Source organism: Chenopodium album, chromosome 16 (genome assembly GCF_948465745.1).
Source record: "Chenopodium album chromosome 16, dcCheAlbu1.1, whole genome shotgun sequence".
NCBI lineage: Eukaryota > Viridiplantae > Streptophyta > Magnoliopsida > Caryophyllales > Amaranthaceae > Chenopodium > Chenopodium album.
In genome coordinates, this window is record NC_137849.1 from 1,129,845 (window position 1) to 1,151,371 (window position 21,527).

General features: G+C 35.5%; 3 protein-coding genes across 3 annotated transcripts; all 3 read right to left on the minus strand.

The window, feature by feature from the left end:
• Window positions 1–681: 681 nt before the first annotated feature.
• Window positions 682–4,537, minus strand: LOC145584593 (enhancer of rudimentary homolog). Its single transcript, XM_081641408.1, has 4 exons — window positions 4,431–4,537; window positions 2,355–2,448; window positions 1,402–1,522; window positions 682–983 (listed from the first exon to the last, which is right to left on the minus strand). Exons 1-4 carry the CDS (start codon window positions 4,431–4,433, stop codon window positions 893–895), a joined length of 309 nt encoding a protein of 102 aa, XP_081497534.1. The 5' UTR covers window positions 4,434–4,537; the 3' UTR covers window positions 682–892.
• A 7,248-nt stretch (window positions 4,538–11,785) lies between these two features.
• Window positions 11,786–15,533, minus strand: LOC145584594 (putative folate-biopterin transporter 6). Its single transcript, XM_081641410.1, has 4 exons — window positions 14,886–15,533; window positions 13,136–13,240; window positions 12,634–12,804; window positions 11,786–12,382 (listed from the first exon to the last, which is right to left on the minus strand). Exons 1-4 carry the CDS (start codon window positions 15,531–15,533, stop codon window positions 11,786–11,788), a joined length of 1,521 nt encoding a protein of 506 aa, XP_081497536.1.
• A 1,966-nt stretch (window positions 15,534–17,499) lies between these two features.
• On the minus strand, window positions 17,500–21,013 carry LOC145584595 (putative phospholipid hydroperoxide glutathione peroxidase). Its single transcript, XM_081641411.1, has 6 exons — window positions 20,555–21,013; window positions 19,697–19,773; window positions 19,504–19,565; window positions 19,004–19,122; window positions 18,748–18,915; window positions 17,500–17,918 (listed from the first exon to the last, which is right to left on the minus strand). The coding sequence occupies exons 1-6, from the start codon at window positions 20,822–20,824 to the stop codon at window positions 17,889–17,891; spliced, it is 726 nt and encodes a 241-aa protein (XP_081497537.1). The 5' UTR covers window positions 20,825–21,013; the 3' UTR covers window positions 17,500–17,888.
• Window positions 21,014–21,527: the final 514 nt, after the last annotated feature.

Sequence of the window (21,527 nt, forward strand, 5' to 3'; positions counted from 1 at the left end):
ATGAGATTTCTTGGACTTAATTGAGACATCTAATGAACTGTATTCTTCTGTGATGAATCTGTGCTTTAGGTGGAGCAATAACTAGCAGGTTATCCATGTTTATATTTTAATTTAATGTTCAGGTTATCCATGTTTATAGCTTTTACTGTTTTGGTGTATGGAAGAAACTGAAGGCAATAATTTAGACAGGAATTTATTAAGGCAGTTAAGTTAATGTTTCCAAAAAATAAGTCGGTGAACAATTTGGTGGACTTCAATTTGCTATAATATTGCCTTCTCACCTTTTCCTCAAAAAAAACCAAGTCAGTGAAGACAGAAGAGTGTCCTTTTAGTGCAAGTCACAAGGGCATTAAAAATTAAAAATACGGGAGGAGGATTTGAACCTACAGCCTACTATATATAGGCTCTCGGTCTTTGCCACTAGGCCAAGATCTCATCGTTGTGAAGAGTAAGTTGTAAGTGATTTTGAAATTATCTTGTTGAGGTATGTGCAGCAAGGCCAGAAATTGAATTAAATTGTTATCTAATCAATGTAAAATTCAAGTGTAGTATACGCTGTATATCTATCACAATCACGAGTCTCACGACATATAGGAGAATTTTAGATTTACATTATATTTTTGGGTCATTCAATCACAGGCTAATACCAAAAATGACATCAAAAACAGTCGGCCAGGTGGATTTATAAAAACTGCTAGATCTTATGCCATCATAACTGTAATTTCATATCTAATTCAACATCCTAAGGTTAATAAGTACATTTCACAATACATACTTTGATTACTTTCTGAACTTTGTATAAACACTGTTCTTACAGATAAATTGGCTTCTACTGCAAATATAATCTGCAGTGATTCAGTCACCAGAAATCAATTGCAGTTCATTCCTTGACTCATCGTGCCAATTTTTTGAGTCGTTGGAGTGTCTTCTGCTTGATCCACTGCCTATCATACGGCAAGTAACCTTGAATGGAATGCTCATAACTACAGAAGCAAAACAAAGACAGCAATAATCAGACCAATCAAGCAACCAGGAGAGAGTTAAAATCATGAACAGAACAGAAGTAATCCAGGAAAACTAGGGCAAAACAAACACTAAACATGAAATTATGCTACAAATTTTTCAAAATCAGATAAACAAATGAACAACTAAATTACTCATGTTTGAAATGAGTATCAAAAATCTTAATGATTTCAGAGCTTAGATAACCATGTCTAAAGAAAATAAGGAGCAAAATAAATTCAAGTTATATCCCTATATAATAGGCAAGGCAAAAAACTTCAACCATATAGGAACATGAAAATTAAAGAAGATGAAAATCGTAATAATTAGCTAATGCTAATCAACAATTTCAGTTGATAATATACAATAAAATTAATAGAAGTAGGAGGAGGGACCTACACCAATGCACTCAAATCAGCAAGCCCATCGATGAAATTGTATAAATCACCAATGTCATAACTGATGTTTCTGAGGGCTGGATTTATCTCCTTCAGCTTCCTTTCATACAATGCACAGATACCTGCACGTAAAGCATGCAAGACTGCATAAGGAAATACGATAAATAAATAAAGAAAAAAATAAGTAAAATCAGGGCTACAGATTAATCACTCAACAGATATATTAAGATACTACAGTCATTCTTCCCACAAGATACTACGGTCAAGAGGAGCTATTGGAGTTGGATACACTGTTGTACTTTTATGGCTAGGCCCGTTGCTTGCGCAGATGCTCCAAACATTTGCTTACCACATGATGTCAGTGGCATGCTGAACTCTTCCCAGAAGGTGGCTGCCACTATTACTCCTGATGTTCCAAATTCCCTCTCAAACTCTTGGTTTCACAATTTGTTATAAATCTTTGTGGCTTGCTGGCCCTAGATTACACACCATTCATACATATTTTGCAATAATTTATTGTTAAAGAAAATTTAATAATATTTCATTTAATAATCCTAAGGTAAAAATACTATAAATTGCAGGTGTTGGGAAAAAAAGTACCATATACTAATAATCAGTGCTATAGTGTAGCAGCAAACATTTACTAACAAATAACTGAAAATAACATATTCTTTTACTACTTAATTTTAAATTTTATTAAGGTGGCTTGTCCGGCAAAGACTCTTCAAGTCTACGTTTAAATAGATTATGATTAGGTTGACCTCTGCTGCTTACGTTGATATGGATCAGCACAGAGTTGTAGATCTTTCAGGCATGATTCTTTACCATAAGTTTTATCCTCATGAAATTACTAAAGCTTCCTCCACCAATAATCAAACAGCTCATGCAAAAAAGGTCCAAACTTCTATACTAAACTTTGTAATTTTGTAAAAGCAACAAAAATTGAAAACCTACCATCCATTGCTTGACTTATTGACTCATAATCCATAAATGTTCGAGTTGATCTGTTCTGTGATGTCTGCATTAGGATAATTGTATGCCTATTGTCCTGCAGAAATGAAAATAGGCTCCAGTAAGCATCCCAAAGGGTCAGGAAATGACAAGGCTCAAAAGTAGGGAGCTAAAGAATCAATATCAACTATATATTCAATTTAAATCAGCAAATGTATGATGAACTGGCTCCATAGATTAGAAATCAATGAATCCATATCAAATTGTGAACCACTTGCAGAAGATGCCTACATACATTACTTTCAGTATGCTCAAGCATATTGAAAGTTCAACCAAAAAACAAAAATTAAAAAATCATATAGGTTCATGACAATCATGGTTATGTGCTGGAGCACCAGAAGTAGATCATGTAGAGTCAGTCACTTGTTTCTAGATAATCTAGCAAATAGGATAAACATTTCCAGCTAGGGGCAGCTAAAACAGGTTTTTGAATATATAAGTGAAGTATGGGTAACAATATACATATGAGCCAAAAAAAGCCAAGACTGATTGAATAATTGCACTACAATTTCAAATTTCAACAAGGCATTGCCTAGGTTTTGCAAACAACTTTGGATCACTCAAAGCCTCAAACCCTTCGAAAAGATAGCTGAAAAGTAAATTTATCACTCGAATGATTGAGGGCTTGGAATTCTAATAGAAGTACCAGAGACATAAGTATATAGTTCTTGTAAGGACCTAGAAACACTAAAAAACACAAAACCAAGATCATACTGTATTCCAGACATTGGTTGATTCTCTTTTCTTGGTGGATTAAAAAAGCAAAAGCACATGTCTTACACAGCGAGCAATTTCATCGACTAAAAGAGTTTATTGTAATACATAAGTACAAGGTCAGCTCATGCTTAAGAGCACACAAGCATCAAATAGATGGACAAAACACAAGTTCATACATTGCATCCCAGATTTTTTTTTTTTTTTTTTTTTTTAAAGATTGCATTTAAGATGAATAAGTCTATGGCAAGAAAGCATCATTAACACATGTAAACAATAAAATATTACACAATTAGAAGCAAACACTCACTTCAAAATCTATTTTCCAGCTCATCAAAGGAAAAACTAGGAAATGGAAATTTCAATAAGAAATTCTCCATTTGGATTCAAAGCAGTTATTTTTTATACTAGAAACCTGTCAATCAAATAAAGTTCTTAGACAAGTGTTACCCTTTCCAATGAGCTTTATCAGATTTTTTTTAGTTTAATAAAAACACTTACAATTACACTCCAAGTAACAACAATTCTACTAAGTGGAGCTAAATTCTATATACCAACGCCTCAATTATTAAAGCAATAAAAGAACGTAAACCATTATTCTTTTCTATTCTTTGATTGTAAGGAATCACTTGACTACCATATCAACCTAAGTTTTACAGAACAACTCAAATGACTTAAATCAACTAAAAGGAATGGTAGAAATAATCCAAATTAAACCTCACACACACACTGACACACCCAACACCCAACTGAATTTTCGCCACCAACTTCATATAGCAGCACATCAATCATTACATATATAAACAGCAACTAAAATTAACTTTGCTCAAACAACACTAGAAGAAAGCAAACTACAGAAGTCCAAAGTATTGCTCAATTTTCGCCACCAACTCAATTTAACCGCCTACATCACAAATAAGCATATTATCAATTACATACACAGCAGCTTAATCACATTACACTGGAAGCAGCCAAAGTAAAGCAGTCCAAGAACTGATTATATGTGCAAACCCTAATTCCCAAATTAATTGCAAAAATCAACCAATTTCTACAATTCATTATTGTTACTTCAACTACATGAAATTCCACTTCATCAGCAAATTATTTTTACTAAAAAATGATCAAAAAACAATCCCCAAAACTTCTAATTCGTATAATCCTATCAAATTTTGAAGCAAGAACAACACAGCAGAAGTTACACTAAACCTCAAATTCATGCTAAAACCCTAGATATAAAATCATTTGTAACAAAATCAAATTGATAAGAAGTGATGTATGATACAAGAGAGAGAAAGAGGAGAGTACCATGTTGAAAAATGAAGGAGGGTCGAAGAAGTTGCAGAGATTGAAGGAGAGAGGAAAATTCGCAGTGTGCCCACGGTCTACGCCGACTCCTGTCTAATCAAAATTCCTCAAATAAGATGACAAGTTGACAACAACAATATAAACTTCTAAAAAAACCAAATTTTTTTTTATTTTTTATTTATTTATTTTTTTTTTAGGAAAAGTTAGTCAGACTGTTATATTAAGGCCCTGTTCTGTTTGCTTATTTCCACTTATTTTAAGGTTAATAAGTTTAGATAAGGGTTAATAAGTTCAGATAAGATAAATTCAGGAAAAATAAGTTCAGATAAGTTGTGATAAGGATTAAACAGGACTACCCAAGTTTAATTTATAACTAAAACAAGTTCTAATAAGGGCTAATAAGATTAGATAAGTTCAGATAAGTAAAAATCAGGTGAATAGAACGCACCCTAAATCAAGCTCCGCCAAAGTCAATAACCTTCGGGAGAAATTATCCAGACATACACGCTCTGAGTTACCGTAGGTATCCCATCTCGCAATACAATGAGCTACGGTATTTCCGACTCTTTTCACTTGAGAAAAAATAAACGAAGAAAACATACTAGATAACTTCCTAACATCATCATAAACTAGGAAGATTGGAGTGTATCCCTGACCATCTTTGTTAATATTATTCACTATGGTCAGTGAGTCACATTCCACCCAAATGTTATCATACCCATGTCTTCGTAGCAGTTGGAAGCCATAACGCACGGCTGCTGCTTCGGCCAGTTTAGCATGCCATCTCACCCGCATTTGCTTCACAGCAGCCAGCCTTATTACTCCATTATGATCACGCACTACAGCACCAAAGTTAACAAAGTGACCATCAACAATGTGGGCATCCACATTCATCTTCATCAAACCAACAGGAGGGGCAATCCATCTAGCAGCCGAGAGTGGACCATCAGATTGGGGAGTGGACAAGCGAACCTTTAAGTCATACACTCTGTAATCCTCAAATAACCTGACAAACCCAGCAGTAATGAACTTGACATCAACATCAATCTGCTCGTGAACGAACTTGTTTCTGCAGAACCATATTGCCCAAGCTAACCCCATGATCTTTCGGACTTCACCTTTATCCAAGCCATTCAACCACCATTGAAACTTATCAGCAAAACAAGAGCTTGGAGTGGCATTTATTACCTCATCCAGATTATACGACTCCCAAACAAGTCTAGCATTGTTGCATTCAAATAAGGCATGGCTTATAGACTCGACATCAGTACCACATAAAGGGCATAAATTGTCACCTGCTATATGACGCCTAAACAGCTCTGCTTTAACAGCCATAGTGCCCTTCGTCACCTGCCACAAAAAATGAGATAGCTTCGGAGGTCCTCCTAGTCCCCATATCGCTTTCCCGAGCTCATTGTTATTAGCATGAACGTCTCCAATTCTGCCAAGCACACCAGTCCAGTACCCCGACTTCACTTCATAATCACCAGATTTGGTCCCTGCCCAGTAGACAGAATCATTTGTCTCCCCATACGTCAGAGGTATACTAGCAATATCTCTGCAATCCTCTTCCTCAAAAAATTCAGATAGCAACTCCACATTCCACTCGTTGCAGTGACCATTAATGAAATTTGCAACAAGTAAATTCGGATCAGCGTAAATACCAGCCTTGGTGAAGGAGGAGTAGTACGGCCTGGCAGCCAGTTGCTATTCCACACATTTAAACTTGCCCCATTCCCTACTCAACACTTCAAACCCTCTAATAGCAGTGATTTTGCACCCCAAAGGCTGTGCCATGTAAAACTAAGGTCATGTCCCCTGTAAGCATCAAGAACTGAGGAGTTCTTGAAATAGCGAGCTTTTAGCACCATATGGAGTAGGGATGTTGGATTGTTGTGAAGCCTCCAAATCTGCTTAGCAAGAAGAGCTTGGTTAAAAAATTTCAGATCACGAAAGCCCATGCCACCCATGGACTTCGACTTGCATAATTTATCCCACGATATCCAGTGCATCTTCCTTGTAGTGCCATCCGAACCCCACCAAAATCGTGAGATCAAAGAATGAAACTCATCTATGATACTCTCCGGAATTTTAAACACACTCATCATGTATGTTGGGATTGCTTGAGCCACAGATTTGATTAAAATTTCCCTCCCCGGCTTTGATAGTAGCTTTTCTTTCCATCCTCGTAGCTTCTTCCACATTTTTCGTTCAAGGAGGCAAAGATTATCTTTTTTGATTTTCCAATGATGGTAGGGAGACCAAGGTACTTCTCATGCTTCTCAACTTCATGGATACCCAAAGTAGTCACAATTTCTTGCCTTCGACTAGCTGGTACACATTTGCTAAAGACGATGAAACTTCTCTAATCTAAATTCTTTTTTTTTTTTTTTTTATTAATACAAGTTTATCAGCATGATAAAAAAATTAATTTTTTTTTTTAAAAAAAAAAGTATAAAATTAAATTTTTATTTTTTTTAAAAAAAAAAGTATATAATGTATTATTATCATAATGTGGAAAATCCCAATTTGGAGGGGTTTCCATGGATGTAATGAGGAGAGAAAAATATTGTAGCCATGGAAGAAGAAGAGGGTCAGTGGTGAAAGAGAAAATAATGTCAAGTAATATATGTTTATTGTTTGGTGTTTGATTCTTATTATTTGGTATTAAATGTTTATTGTCAAGTATTAGATTAACATTAATATTGGTTTAATATTTGTCAAGAATTAGAAAATTTTAGTCAGGAATAAGATAATTTTAGTCAGGAATAAGATACTTTTTATCAGGAATAAGACAATATTGGTGCGCGGGCTTTGATCGGGTTTCTCAGACCCGTGCCTTTTTGTTGTTGAGCCCGGTCTCACGTGAGTCCGTTCTACGCAAAACCTTCTCTTTTTGTTTATCATAATGTTAAGTTGGGGCTTCTTCATATTTAACCATGGGCGGAATCGGGGGTGACTGGGTAGGCCATGGCCACCCCCTTGATTTTGGTTAAACATTAATTTTGAATTTGCTGCCAACAAGTCTGGGGAATTGTCTTTACTCCCACACTATTTTAGGGCTTCTTTCAAGGTTCGTTGAAGGATCGGATAGATTACTCTTAATCTTAGAGATTGTGGTCACGATGATGATTAAGGTTGGCCTACTCTCTTTGGCATCATTGTGTGGTGGATTTGGCGTTGGCAAAATTGTTATGTTTTCAATCGACGAGATGAGATTCTCGTAGATATGGGAGCTTTCATTCGAATTCGGGTGGATGAAGCCTTTAGGAGTCTAAATGATCTGAATGGTGGTACTTCCTCGAGGCCTAAAAGGCAGCAACAGTATGTGAATTGGCAGCCTCCTGATTTCGATTGGTATGTTCTTAATTGCGATGGTGCAGCTAAGGGGTGTCCTGAGCCAGCAGGGGGTGGTGCTCTAATTCGTGATCAAGAAGGCAAGTTCATGTTAGGTTTTGCTGCTAATTTTGGTCGTTGTACAGCCTTTAGATCTGAGGTTTTGGCTCTAACCCGAGGCCTTGAGTTAGCTAAGAATTTACAAATTGAAAAACTGGAAATTCAATTCGACAACCTCGCATGTGTGCAAATTCTGAAGCAGGGGACAACTATGGGAGCATGAATTAAAAAGATGCATCAATATGCTTAACCAAGACAGCTGGGAGGTAAAGATAGCTCATATACTCCCTATGTCCCAGTTTACTTGCAACATTTTGACGAGACACATTTGCCGATGCACATGTTTGACCGTTAATATCTTATATTATATACTTATATAAGCTATTAAAAGTTTACATTAAGAAACTATACATTAAAATAGACCTAACAACATATTACATGATTACATTGGTTTTCATATAATAGCTAAAAAAGATGGTCAAAGTGAGATGTGTGAATAGTGCAAAAAGTCAAAACGTTGCGAGTAATTTGAAACGGAGAGAGTATATCGTAAAGGAAATCGCGTGGCGGATTGGTTGGCCAACCGCGGAGTCACTCAAGACACGGATTTTGATCAGTAGTATTTTAGAAGAAGACGCTAGGGGGTGGCTTTCCCTCGCCTAGTTCCTTCTTAGTTGTTTTTTCTTTGTTTTGCTTGTTTGCTTGTTTTTCTTTTTTTGGCTTTGCCTCGTGAGAATCCAAAAAAAAAAAAAAAAAAAAAAAAAAACTTGTTAACATGTGATTTTTTTATGGGATTTCTTACATGAGACTATTTTTTTTTGGCCCAAATTTAATAAACCCATTATTTTGGTGGAGTATTGTGCATATTCTAGAGGCTTCCGAAATAATAAAGTAATGTCATTATTTGCTCTTGATTTCTCCAGAATAATATCCTATTTGAATGTTTTATAGCATTATTGACATTGGAAGCTATTAGAATTATAATAGCTGATTCGTGAATTTTCTAGAACATTATGGATACAAGAATGATGGAAGAATTTCTAGAATATTCCAGCCATTTCTTCCAAACTCCATCTACACCTATAAATATAGGTCAAGGGCATTCAATCATTGAATACAACATAACACAAGAAACCATACCATATACAAGCCTTCCTACATATTACACCTCCTTGTACTATTTACCTTTGTTACGAATCCTACTTTGTAATACTCCTTTGTGAGTTTTTATTTTAAGAGTTCTCTTGTAATACTCACCTTTTTAAGGGTTCCTGTACTCTCTTATATTCAAATAGTGGAATAAAAGTGCTCGTCGTTACATAATATTGTGTGTTCATTTACATTAATTATCTTGCCAATTATCAATTGAACTATACTTCTCAATCAAACACATCTTCGCTTCCGTTGTACACTCTTCAACCCTAACAGTTATATAGGATAGCTAAATCTTTAAATTTTATAAAGTTTCCAATGAAAATAATCTTGACCACTCTAATGTAAAATTCCTGGTTCCACCATTGTATGCAACACTTTGGCCTTGTTCTTTTGAGTTGTTATGTCAGGAAGCTCAAAAGAAAAGGGTCTTTTTCCGCTTTTTATAAGTGCATCGATTTAAAAATTACATAGAAGTGATAATGGGTGATAATTTGATCAAAATAATATAAAGAGGAGTAATTAAGATTGTGTGAGATTGTGAGGAAAGATATACTTCCTATAAAATAAAAAAATAGTAAAGTCAAAAAAAAGGAAATAATACATTTAAAAACAGTTATTGACATTAATTTGAAAGTAATCCTTTAGAGTTTTTATATAATATCTACATCGAGGAACATTATGTTGGATATTCTTATAGTTTTGTAAATATGTGCCAAGTGATTTAAAACCCTTACACTAGAAATTTTGTCCAAGAAACTAGTTTTGATAATATTTTTCACAGAATAAGATAATTGTGTAAAATTTTTGAACAAGAAATCGTATAAGATAATTTTAATTTGTATAAGAAATCATGGCTTTATTGCTCTCGTCTAGCTCCCTCGATGTTAAGCTATGGGACGCGTCTTCAATCTCAGGGACCCTATCCAAATATTTGAAGGATGTAGGGATGGTAAATTTAGTAATGATGCTAGTTGTTTTGCATCCTTGCACAAAGCAACCAAACAAGAAATTCTTATATATGACATGGTAACTCGCCAACTGGATCAGATTCTGTCCAATAGAATCTTCACCTCTTAGTCAAAGTAATACTACTAAAATACATTTTCACCCTTTAGATACACGGTTACTTTGGGATGGTTCCTCGTGGGATCGACGAGTTCCTAATGTTGTCCTCCTGCTAGAAATGAGGTAAAGGATTTATGCTAAAGTTTTTGTAGCTAAAGAGTATATACAGTATACATTTTTGTAATACACACAAAAACTTCAATTGTTAGTGGACTGATCAATGTGCTTATCTTCTTAATTTTGATATTAATGAAGGCGTGATTATAGCTTGCTACAGGTAGTAAGTAATACGTTATGCAGCGAATCAAGAATCACTAGGAAACAATAACATGACATTAAATTGATATTCGAGAAACAAGAAATAAATATCATGAAATTTTGTGAAAAACTACCTATTATAGTCCAAAATTTACGAGAAACTACCTATTAAAAAAATGTTGTAATTGACTATCTAATTTTTGAAAAATATTGTAACTTACTACCTTATGTGACCATCACGTGACTAAACTACCAGCATCAGCAATGAGTTTAGCTGCAGTGGCATTCCCAACCAGAGCGGAAAGATTAGGTGCAATATCTAACATCCGACTCTCAACAAAGTCGAGGCTTTTTTTTTCTTATCGAATCATGTTCAATAACACGATCACAGGCCTCAAGAGTCCTCTGTAAAAGATCATGTGGAAGCGGCGTTCCACAGGTGGTTGAAGCGGTCACTGAAACAACCATGATCATAGCAGAAGACAGGACGTCGTTGAGATGTGACACTCGGTTCATATCAGTTTCGTTGCTGATCATCTTCACAAGACGAGCATATTTATGGAACTTCAGGCGATAACAGTCCCTGATAAAATTGTATTCCTTAACAATTTTGTCTTCAATATTTTGTAATATTCTTTGTCAAAAAAAAAACGTATTTTGTAATATTTATAAATTGTCACCTAGATCGGACACATCCATGATATGATTGTATTGAGTATTTGTAAATATTTATGAGGTATGATTGTATTGAGTATTTGTAAAATATTTATGAGGCAAATCTTAAATTGTACATAATTGATGATCTTGACAAGTATTTATAGCCTATAAAACTAAAAATTTTCCTATCCTATACAATATCAAATTACCATAAAATCACTAAGATATACGGAGTCTATTATTATTGTTAAATATGATAAGATTTTTTTTTTTTTTGGAAACATATGATAAGATTTGATTAGAATATTGTTAGTTGGCATATGATAGAGTTATGTTAATATTTGATCATAGCTAGGATTCTTTACATATTTATCTTATTTGTACGCTATATATGTTTGGCATGTGAGCAACTGAGCATCAATACGAGGCAAGAGTTTTACCTCATAATTTGATAGATTTTGCATCATAAAGTCTCATAATAATAAATAATAAAAATAAACAACCCATAAAGTTAAAGGCAGATTAAATCAACATTCGAAAAAAATTCACCTTCGAAACTCCTAAGAAATATCCAAATCTCACTAATATTGCAGTGATGTATTTGCTTATAATTAAAAAAAAATAAATAAATAAATAAAAAAATAATCCCAAATTCAACACAGGTCTTACTTCAATTTTTGTTTAACAATAATAAGACAAATTAAACATTGTATTAACTTGTATATACTCAATCTTCTTAAAATACTTAGAGAGTAAAAATTTAGAGTTTGTACATAATATCTACTAGCCCCTAAGCTATACAACAAAACAAAATTTTTGGTAAATCAAATATCTAATTTTTCACTAAGAGGTACAAGTTCCAAAGTTGCTTCTTGTACCCTAGAACTTGTATTCCTATTTGAAGTAATGTTTGAAGGAACTAAAACATCATGTTGGGTTGCATTAGGTACCAGAAAAATCAAAGCAATTGTACCAAATCTCAAGCAATTTCTTACTAGAATTGCCAGCCACAAATTACTAAAATTAGTTCTTGAAATATCCAAATAATGAAGCACCATGCCTCCCAACATTTTAGAAGAAAGTGAGCCTACACTATCAATGCACATTAGGAGTGCAAAAAATGTTCCTTCAATGCCTAAAGGGCAAAGCCTTGTGCTCAAAACTACCATTGGCATCCATCGAATGCGGCCTATTACGTGATAAATAGTTTCCTCCACTATAATGAAGACCGAATCAGGGATTCCAAGAGGTAAATTCCATCTAAGAATGAACATAAGATCCAACATTCCAGATGCGGCGTATAAGAGTTGAGCATAGAAGAGGAGATCTCTAAGTGAAAAGTCTTTCAAGAATTTGTGGTAGATGAATACACCAACCATTGAGCCTACCGCTCCGATTGCATACATCATTCCTACGAATTCCTACAATCAATAAAAAATAGTGTCAAGCTAAAGATGGACTATTAGTCACAATGGCACATGTAAATTTAGGTTTGGAAAAAAAAATCACATTATTGATTAGATCGAATTATTTCGTTTTAGGTCATATTTTGATGAAAAGTCATCTTTTTATATTTAAGGTCATTTTACTTAATCTCGGAGAGGTAAGCATTATATTATATGTGCAAATGTAAAGCGCAGGTAAATGTAAAAGGTTAGAGAAATTGAAAAACCTTGGAAAATCCGGGACCAGCTACAGGATCAGTATACCAATAAAAATGACCTTCGTGAGTGCTATAACTAAGGGCCAAAGATAGAAACATGAAGAGTGATGGCTTCCACACTTGAGGGAACTTTATTGTTCTATACATATCCTCCATTGCGCCTCCTACCCTCTCTACAACCTGCATTACACATGATCATGCAATTATTTACCCATAAACATTGACCAAAGTTACAACCATTATTGTATGAATGCTAATACTATGAAAGTTTGCACCTCACAATCACGAGGTTGTGAGATCAAACCTCACTAAAGGCTCTTTGGGATGGGGATCCATTTACCCTTCTGACCCAGTCCCAATAGACCTAGTAGTTTGCTAACCTAGATTAGGTGTACCTGTGACTCTATGAGAGGGTTTAGTCCAATAAGGCCCTTCTTCTTACCAACCCATAAAAAAAAAAAAAATAAATAAAAAAAAAAAAAATAGTCTATGTACTTACGATGAGACTTACCTTCTTAGAACCTTGACTAGTTGAGTTGGCAACTCGTAACTCATAAATAAGAAATCCCAAAACAAGGAATGCTGCTGGTGCAATAGTAAGAATCCCAAGTGATCCCTACAAATTGAGAGTTTGCAGAGCAAATTAATTAATAATGCATACAATCAACCAAAAAACTCCGGAGTATTTACACATATTAAACGTCTAAACATCCAATTAACATGAAAAGTGAGTCAATCCTCTATGATTTGTTATGTAGTGAGTGCATCACTTATTTAGAAACAAAGGGAGTATTATATTTTAAGAAAATTTGTTGAAAACCATCTTATAAAAATCAAATTTTGTTGAAAATCATCTTATAAATCTTTTTTTTTTTTTTTTTTTTTTTTTTTTTGTCAAAGCACACCTGTTTTAAAATTTTTTTGTTGAATCCCACCACTTTTCGGATTTCGACTATCGATTGGCATTTCCGGCGTTGATTAGCATGTGCACCTCACGTGACCTACTTAACCCCACTCTTCTATTATTCCCCCCCCCCCTTTTCCCTTCATTCATTCCCCCTTTGTCACTTATGTTTCCGTGCAATTATATAAAAGGCTATAAAAACCAAAGTATGATGAAGAAGATTGACGAAGAGGGGAATGAATGGAGGGAAAGGGGGAAAAAATAAAAGAAAAGTAGAGTTAAGTAGGTTACGTGAAGTGCACATGTTAGTCAACGCCGGAAATGTAAGTAATTAGTCGGAACACGAAGAAATGGTGGGACTTAACAAAAAAAATTGTAAAACAGGTGTGTCTTGACAAAAATAAATTTAAAACAGGTGTGTTTTGACAAAAAAAGATTTATAAGATGGTTTTCAATAAAATTTGGTTTTTATAAAATGAATTTTAACAAATTTTCCTATACTTTATACTATTGTGAATTGAAAGTATGTAAGAGTACGTAGATTATATTAACAAAGCTCAAAATGATTATTCATCCTAAAACCAATCGGTAATAGAAAGATGAATCCGACAACCTGGGTTATAAAGTAAAATTGTTCAGCTTATCATTCAAAATGTGGAATCGGAAACATAATACTCACAGTTGTATTAGTTGCTTTTAGCGCAGAAATGAAATCAAATTTTCTAAAATTATTTTGCATAAAATGAACTAATGATTTGTAACAATGCTAATCTTGTCTTATGATTTGGTTGGGCTTATTTGGTTGATTTTGCGGCCTTATTACATTCTAGGAACTCTAAATAACATGCACAAAATGACAACTAAACACGACCTTTTTTCTTAGAAATGTTAAACATAAACATTAAAACATGCACAAAGTGACAACTAAACAAAATTACAGTAGATATTTTCTATAAATTACAGTAGATATTTCTACTCCTACTCCAATTTCAAAAGTTTAAAGAAAATTAGTTTCCTTGTCATATCACTTCAATAATAATAATTTATTCTGACCATACCATTTATTTGTAAAAATAGATTAAAACCGTGTTTTTGTCTTTACACTAATGAAATAAATTATTATAATAATTATTATTAGTGGCATCAACAATATATTACGGAGTAGTAAATTATTCTCGATTAAAAGCCAAAAACTATTATTTATTCCGACCTTACATGTACGGTATGATAAAATAAATTTACTAGTTTGTTTTATATCGCCCTAAAATCACCACCCACTACAACTGCTCTATCGAAACGAGAGCAAATTCGACAAAAATAATTAAACATCAATTAAACAAGAATGAAGAAAACAAACCTGAGCTCCAAGCTTATGAACAAGAAACCCACTCGTAGAATACCCCAATAAAGCTCCCAAAGAATGGCAAAATCCACAAAGACTCTGTAAATCAGCTGCTAATTCCTTCACTTCTATACTATTCTTAGCAGTACAAGCATCAATTGTCGCGGTTGCCATTGCCATACCACCATGAACTCCAATGAAACAAAGGAGTGCCAAGCTTGCAGGCAACTTCGTTGCAACGGTCACAAGAACCGCGGATGAAACACCAACAACACCAGCAATAACAAAATACGGTCTTCGACGGTATCCCATGATAGGGAATACATCAGTAAGGAGCCCCCAGAGAGGTCTTAAGATCCAAGGGATGAAGTAAAAACCAATGTAGAACTGAGCTGAAGAAGGGTTGATTTTTTGTACGTCTTTCCAATAGTAATCTGTTACAACACGGAAGTAGGAGTCGGAGAAGCCGAGGTTGAGGCCGTAGACAAGGATGATGCCTAGGATGAAAGTGGGGTGGAGAGTGGTGGAGAGCATTTTGAGCCATTGAATGGGTTGGAGAAGAAGTGAGGTTGGGTTTTGAGGGTGGTGTTTGGGTTTCGATGGCGGTGGTGATGGCGAAGGCCGGTGTGGAGTGATGAGCTCCTCTGTTTCATTGGAGCTCATCGCCTAAGGAGCTCCTGAGATGGGAGATTGGGATGGAGGGAAGAAAGAGAAAGGGGTTGACTTTGAAAGTTTCTAAATTTAAGGAGATTCAGTTTTTGTGCTACTTTATGACTTTGTGTCGTGTGACTAAGCAGCATGAGAGTTAAGTTTTGCGTACTCAAAGGTTGGTACTCAACATAATGGTATTGTATTTTTTCTGATAACGCAGTTACGCAGTGGTTGAAATAATGCATTGTCAAACGTACGCATTTAAAATGGAAAAAACTTTTAAAAATCGAGGAAATAAAATAAGGGGCCGTTTGGTTTGCAGAGGGTAATCGGAATGGAATGAACAAAGGGAAAGAGAAGGAATGGAATGAAAATACCTAAAATTTGAGGTGTTGTTTGTTTTAAAAACAAAGGGAATGAGACCCACCAGTCCCACTACCACACCACCACCACCAACCACCAGTAAAATCCATTCTCCATCGTTCCCACCACCAAACCACCACCGAACCACCACCAAACCAGTCGCCACACCTCCCTCACCCTTCGCCTCCCTTCTCCGGCCATCACAGCCCTGCAAAAAACCCGAATCGAAAAAACCCTAATCGAAAAAACCCTAGATCGACAAGGGGTTTAGGAAGTGGCGAAGGAATGCTTTTACGGGGAAGGGGACAGGCGGCGAGAGTCGGGGAAGGGTCGGCGAGGGTCGGAGAGGGTGGTGGGAGGGCTGGGCGGCGGTTTTACGGGGATAGGGACGGGTTTTGCGGGGGCTGAGGGATGTTTTGCGGGGGAGGGGAGGGCGGCGAGGGTCGGGGGAGGGGCAGCGGTGGTCGGGGGAGGGGCGGCGGTGGTCGGGGTGGTGTTGGCGGTGGTAAGGTGGGCTGGTTTCTGGTGGTGTTCGTAGGTGTGAAGGTGGTGATGTGGTGGTGTGAAGGTGGGTAGGGAATGGAATGGAAATACCTAGGGGGGTGGGGAATGAAGTTAGAGGGATTTGGGGGAATGAAGGGGGTAAAGGGAATGAAAGAAAGTGCTTAACAAACAACAACAAAGGGAATCGGGGTGATTGATTCCCATTCCCTTTCCTGAATACCCCCAACCAAACGGCCCCTAATATTAATTACTCTGTAAATTATTCATAAGATTTGCATCATGCCATTTTGGAACAGATGGCAAAGTTCTAACCATATTTTGATTTTCACTCCCCTTAATAGACTATAAATTAGGATGGCAAAGTTCTAGCCATAAATTACACAGGGTGCAGTCAAAGAAGGTTGGTCGACTTCAGTGCCATATTTCTTCGGGCCAAGAATTAAGAATCAAACACTCAATTCAGGAATTGTTGTCACCGGAAACCCCCCCCCCCCCCAATGGCCCAATCTATAGACCAATCACCGGAAAACCCTCAGTACTACTCGATCCAGGATTATGGTCTCAAGCCTGCTCTAGAACATTTCAAAACTGCAATTTGATTCAGAAATGACAGAAACTGTTGTCTAAGTTGTCAAATAATACACAGATGAATGACCAAGCTAAGCTTGGTCTAATGGAAAGGTTTGTACCTTCCATGAGTTAGGGGTTCAATCCCCACTAAAGGCAATTTGGGGTGGGGATTCCCTTACCCCTCTCCCCCCCCCCCCCCCCCAACCTTCAATTTGGGGAGGACCTGTGAGAGATTTCGGCCCGATAGGACCCTTCTCCTTGCCAACCATAAAAAAAAAAAAAAAAAAAAAAAAAAAAAGCTCAAGATATTACGAAGTATCTTGTGATGTTTTATTAAAGTTGGAAAAAACAACTTTTTTTCACAAGTTATAAAAAAGGGCCATGTATCGAGCAAGCTATCAATTATAAATTATTGTCCCTTGAACATAAAAATGTAAGCAATCATTTAGCTAGAAAGGTCATTTCTCTATGTCTATCAATCACTTTCCCAACATACAACACTTTGATATACATGAAATTCTAGGTCAAGAACAACTATGACTATGTGACAAAGACAAAAGAAAATGACGTTTATTGTATGACAAAAGATGTGTACATCAGGTATAAATAAAACACTACATGAGTCCACTGCATTCAAATTTGGTTTTCGTTTGGAGTGGTCCGATTTCACTCAAATTGACATGTAGGAGATAGAAAAACTATTTACAACATCATAGAATAGTAATTCCATGCCCTTATTGTGAGCTAACTATGGCTAATCCACAAACAAGATAAAGCAGTTAAGTATCAGGATTGCGTTTCATTTTCGTACAATCATTTCCTCAAAGAGAAACAGCATAAAAATTAACAAAAATATATATGTTGTATCCTGCAGTGATGAAACGATACCGGGCTTATCTTCTCTTATAGGTGCACACAAACAATGAAGATTTACGCAGCCAGCAGCTTCTGGATGTCTTTCTGGAAAGTTCAAAGCAAATTATTCCCATTAACACATTGAAAAATATCATCTCCACAGATTTGACTACAAAGCATCATGAATCAATCAAGTAACTTAGCAATTAAGCCAGTTATGATTACCAGATTTAATATATGGACAATAAGGACATCAATGTCTCTGTCTTTGTAGTTAAGTGCTCAAATCACACATAAAATTGCCCTATTTTATTTGTTGTTGATTGTCTTTAACAGTCCCTACTACTACCATCAGTCCCTACCGATTGCCATATCCGAAAAGAAGGGATAAAAAGTTCAATGGATAGTTTTGATTTCAGAGCTAATCAACTCTTACAATTTGCTGCTACTAATAGCATGGTAGGAAAGAGAAGGAATTAATCTACTTTCACAATTTATAGTTGATTGATAAATAACTAGTCCCAAGTAGTTTATTCACTAGTAAAGTCTACCATATTGTGGTATTTAACCAGCTCTTTTCCAAATAGATTTCTTTAACAAACACCTGCCACGAACATAGTTTGCAAGGCAACATTAATGCCTGATTTCATCTTACATGATTTCCAAATACCATCCATCCAAATATCCAATATGTGAGAATGCAAACAGATGATAAAAATGACCAATATGTACAACATACACATCGTATGAAATAAAATAGTAGATTAGAGGCAGTAATGAACCAGTTTGACCAAGTATAGACAGAAAATATGACATGCATACAAAGAGGATAAAGGGAAAAAAAAAAACTCTACAGCCTCTTAAAGCACCAACAGCATCTAATATTGAAGCACGATAAGACAGAAACTAAAGTGAACAAAATTCAGGACCATACCTCGATTTGGATAGGGGATGTTGTAGGTGGGTATCGCTCTACAACTTTGCCATTTTTGTCCACCAGAAACTTCTCAAAATTCCACTTGATCAAATCACCAAAAAACCCACCAGCACTTGACTTGAGGAACTGGTAAACTGGCGCTGTGTTAGGACCATTCACATCCACCTGTTGCAGTCAGTAGCAGTCATGGTTTCAGTAATTGGTCAAGTATGGTTCTCTGGTAATTCTGAGCTGTTATAGTTCACTAACAAACCTTGTCAAAAATGGGGAATTCAGCTTTGAACCTTGTACATGCGAAATTTTTAATCTCGGGATTTGAGCCAGGTTCTTGGCCTCCAAATTGATTACACGGGAATGCTAGAATCTCAAACCCTGTAAAAAACAATTATTATCGCATTAATCAGTATGCAAAAGTTCAGATTATTAAGATCAATTTAGAGCATTTGCTATTTTATTTTAGCACTTCAGTAGAATAAAAGCATGCAAAACTAGCTTGTTTTCAGAAGCATGCCAAAAGAAAACCAAAGTATTGAAGAGGCTAATGAATATTTTTACTCTGTAATGGCTACGCTACAGGTACACATGACATAATATTGCACTAATAAATTCATGAGAATGCATGGAAGAATACTGAGATAATTTTTTGATACTAATGTCTGCTTTAACTATAGTAAGATTCACTTGTTTCTTTCTAACAACAGAACGGAGCTCCCCAAAGGGAGGAATTAACTGAACATATGTACCAAAACTTACCCTGAGTCTTGTACTTCTCGTATAGGTGTGAGAGTTCTGAATAGTTTGATGATGTCAAACCACTGAAAGCAAAAAAGTCAATTCATTATGTTGTACAAAGATGCATCAAACCAATAGATTGCATGGTAGATAAACCATGTCTTTTGAAAAGTTGTTCGGAGTAAAAATGTTATAAGGGAGATGGAATATGTACCACTTTGAAGCAACATTGACACATAAGAGAACCTTCCCCTTGAATTTGCTAAGAGCTACATCATTTCCATCAATATCCTACAGCATATACATTACAATCAATTCCGCAATCATAAGATGTTTGTCCTCGATAATTGATATGCTCAACAATTGGACTAATGTAAAAGCATTTCCGTTTCTAGGCACCAATACAATATCCACCCAAAAGTAAAATCCAAGATTATGGAAAGCCATTAAAGACTCATACAATGATTTGATGATTTCATTCATTATTCATTAAGCAATGCTTGGGTAAGGGTATGCATAATCTCTCACATTAAGAGGTTACTTACTACATGCTTCATAAAAGTCATTACAGTCTAAAATCATCCATGCTCAAACCTCAAATCAAGGTTATCCAGATTAAAAGCTATTCAAGCAATTCAACTACAATACAATTGAAAAGTGAGCCACTAGTTCATTTATGCAAGATACAATGACTACCAGTTCGACAAATGGACAACCAACCAGTAATTACCCCGGTTGTCAAGCTAAAGTTTCCCTCCATAGTGGGGGCAGCTTCCCCTATAAATCCAACCAATCAATCAAAACCAAGTTTTTAAGCTCCATTGACCTCTACAGATTTCAGTCATACCCAATTTGGTCTAAAAGGCTAAAACCTAATCCCACAATCAAGAAACAAGCAGACATTCCACCAATTCAGTAATTCTGATCTTGAATTTCAGCAACAAAGTTCGACATATTAAAAGTGAGTAATCCCAAATTACAGAACAAAAGGTAAAATCTTGAAATTAATTATAGTTACCGAAAAACAACAATTTTATCCGCGTTTTGGGCAAAATCAAAGGGAAGCAAATACCTTCACAGTAAAATCATGGATGGTTTGTTCAGTAGCAGCTCTAGCATAAACTCCAGAAGAAATAGAATTCTGCGATTTTACAGAAACCCCATTAAAATTCAATGATTTTAGAGAAAACCCATCTTGTAAAAACGATGAATTTAAAGACCCAAATCCGATTTTGCTGGAAATTGAGTGAAGAGCCATAGAAGGGGAAAAATTAGCTCTATTCCTTGCATTAGAAATTGATAATGAGGGCAAAGGGGAAGTGAAAATTGAAGAGAAAGCCATTGAATTGGAGCTTGTTGAGTTAAAATTTTGCACCTTATTGTTGTAATTTAAGCTTTAAAGGTTTAGTAGTGTGTGAATTTGGGGAGGAGATTGTAGATTTGTAACGGCAGTTAAAGAGCACACGTATTGATGAATGCTTACTTCAACATTAATTGTTTTTGGAATCAAATTCTAATTATCTTGTGGTGAATGTTCAATCAACGTTTATTGTGTCTCTTCAACCAACTTCATTAAGTGATATGTACTTGATTTGGATAACAAGGGCCTTACATAGGGATGTTAATGGGATAGATCAAGTCGGTACCTGACGAAAATTAGTAGGGATGTTAATGGGACAAATCAAGTGGGTATCAACTTAATCAAGACTTTTAATGGATTTAGTTTTGTACTTAATAGGGCGGACAAAGAAATGACTTTTGTATCCATTGTGACACACTGTGTGCGATGACTTGGGAGGAGAGGATGAGATGAAAATTCTAGGTGAAGATAGAAATAGAGGGATCACCATCTGATATCACTCATCACATTGATATCTCTGATATCAAGGATAAAAATTTGGTGATTAAAAAATAAGACAAATTAAAATCTTTATTTAGGAATATATCTACTAACTAAAATTACAATGCACTTTTACTTATGCAACTATTCAAGAGACACTTTTCTATAAGCAATCATATATTTTTACGAGTAAAATAAAAACTGT

Excerpts from the sequence above, each read along its gene's own strand:
- LOC145584593 (XM_081641408.1), bottom strand. Across the intron at positions 1,523-2,354 it reads AATAAGTCAAGCAATGGATG|GTATCTGTGCATTGTATGAA; the intron begins GTAGGTTTTCAA and ends CTTTACGTGCAG. Across the intron at positions 984-1,401 it reads GCTGATTTGAGTGCATTGGT|TTATGAGCATTCCATTCAAG; the intron begins GTAGGTCCCTCC and ends TTGCTTCTGTAG.
- LOC145584594 (XM_081641410.1), bottom strand. The coding sequence starts at position 15,533 with ATGAGCTCCAATGAAACAGAGGAGCTCATCACTCCACACCGGCCTTCG. Across the intron at positions 13,241-14,885 it reads TTCATAAGCTTGGAGCTCAG|GGATCACTTGGGATTCTTAC; the intron begins GTTTGTTTTCTT and ends CTCAATTTGTAG. Across the intron at positions 12,805-13,135 it reads CTAGTCAAGGTTCTAAGAAG|GTTGTAGAGAGGGTAGGAGG; the intron begins GTAAGTCTCATC and ends TGTGTAATGCAG.
- LOC145584595 (XM_081641411.1), bottom strand. The coding sequence starts at position 20,824 with ATGGCTTTCTCTTCAATTTTCACTTCCCCTTTGCCCTCATTATCAATT. Across the intron at positions 19,774-20,554 it reads TCCATGATTTTACTGTGAAG|GATATTGATGGAAATGATGT; the intron begins GTATTTGCTTCC and ends TATATGCTGTAG. Across the intron at positions 18,916-19,003 it reads AATTCCCCATTTTTGACAAG|GTGGATGTGAATGGTCCTAA; the intron begins GTTTGTTAGTGA and ends TGACTGCAACAG.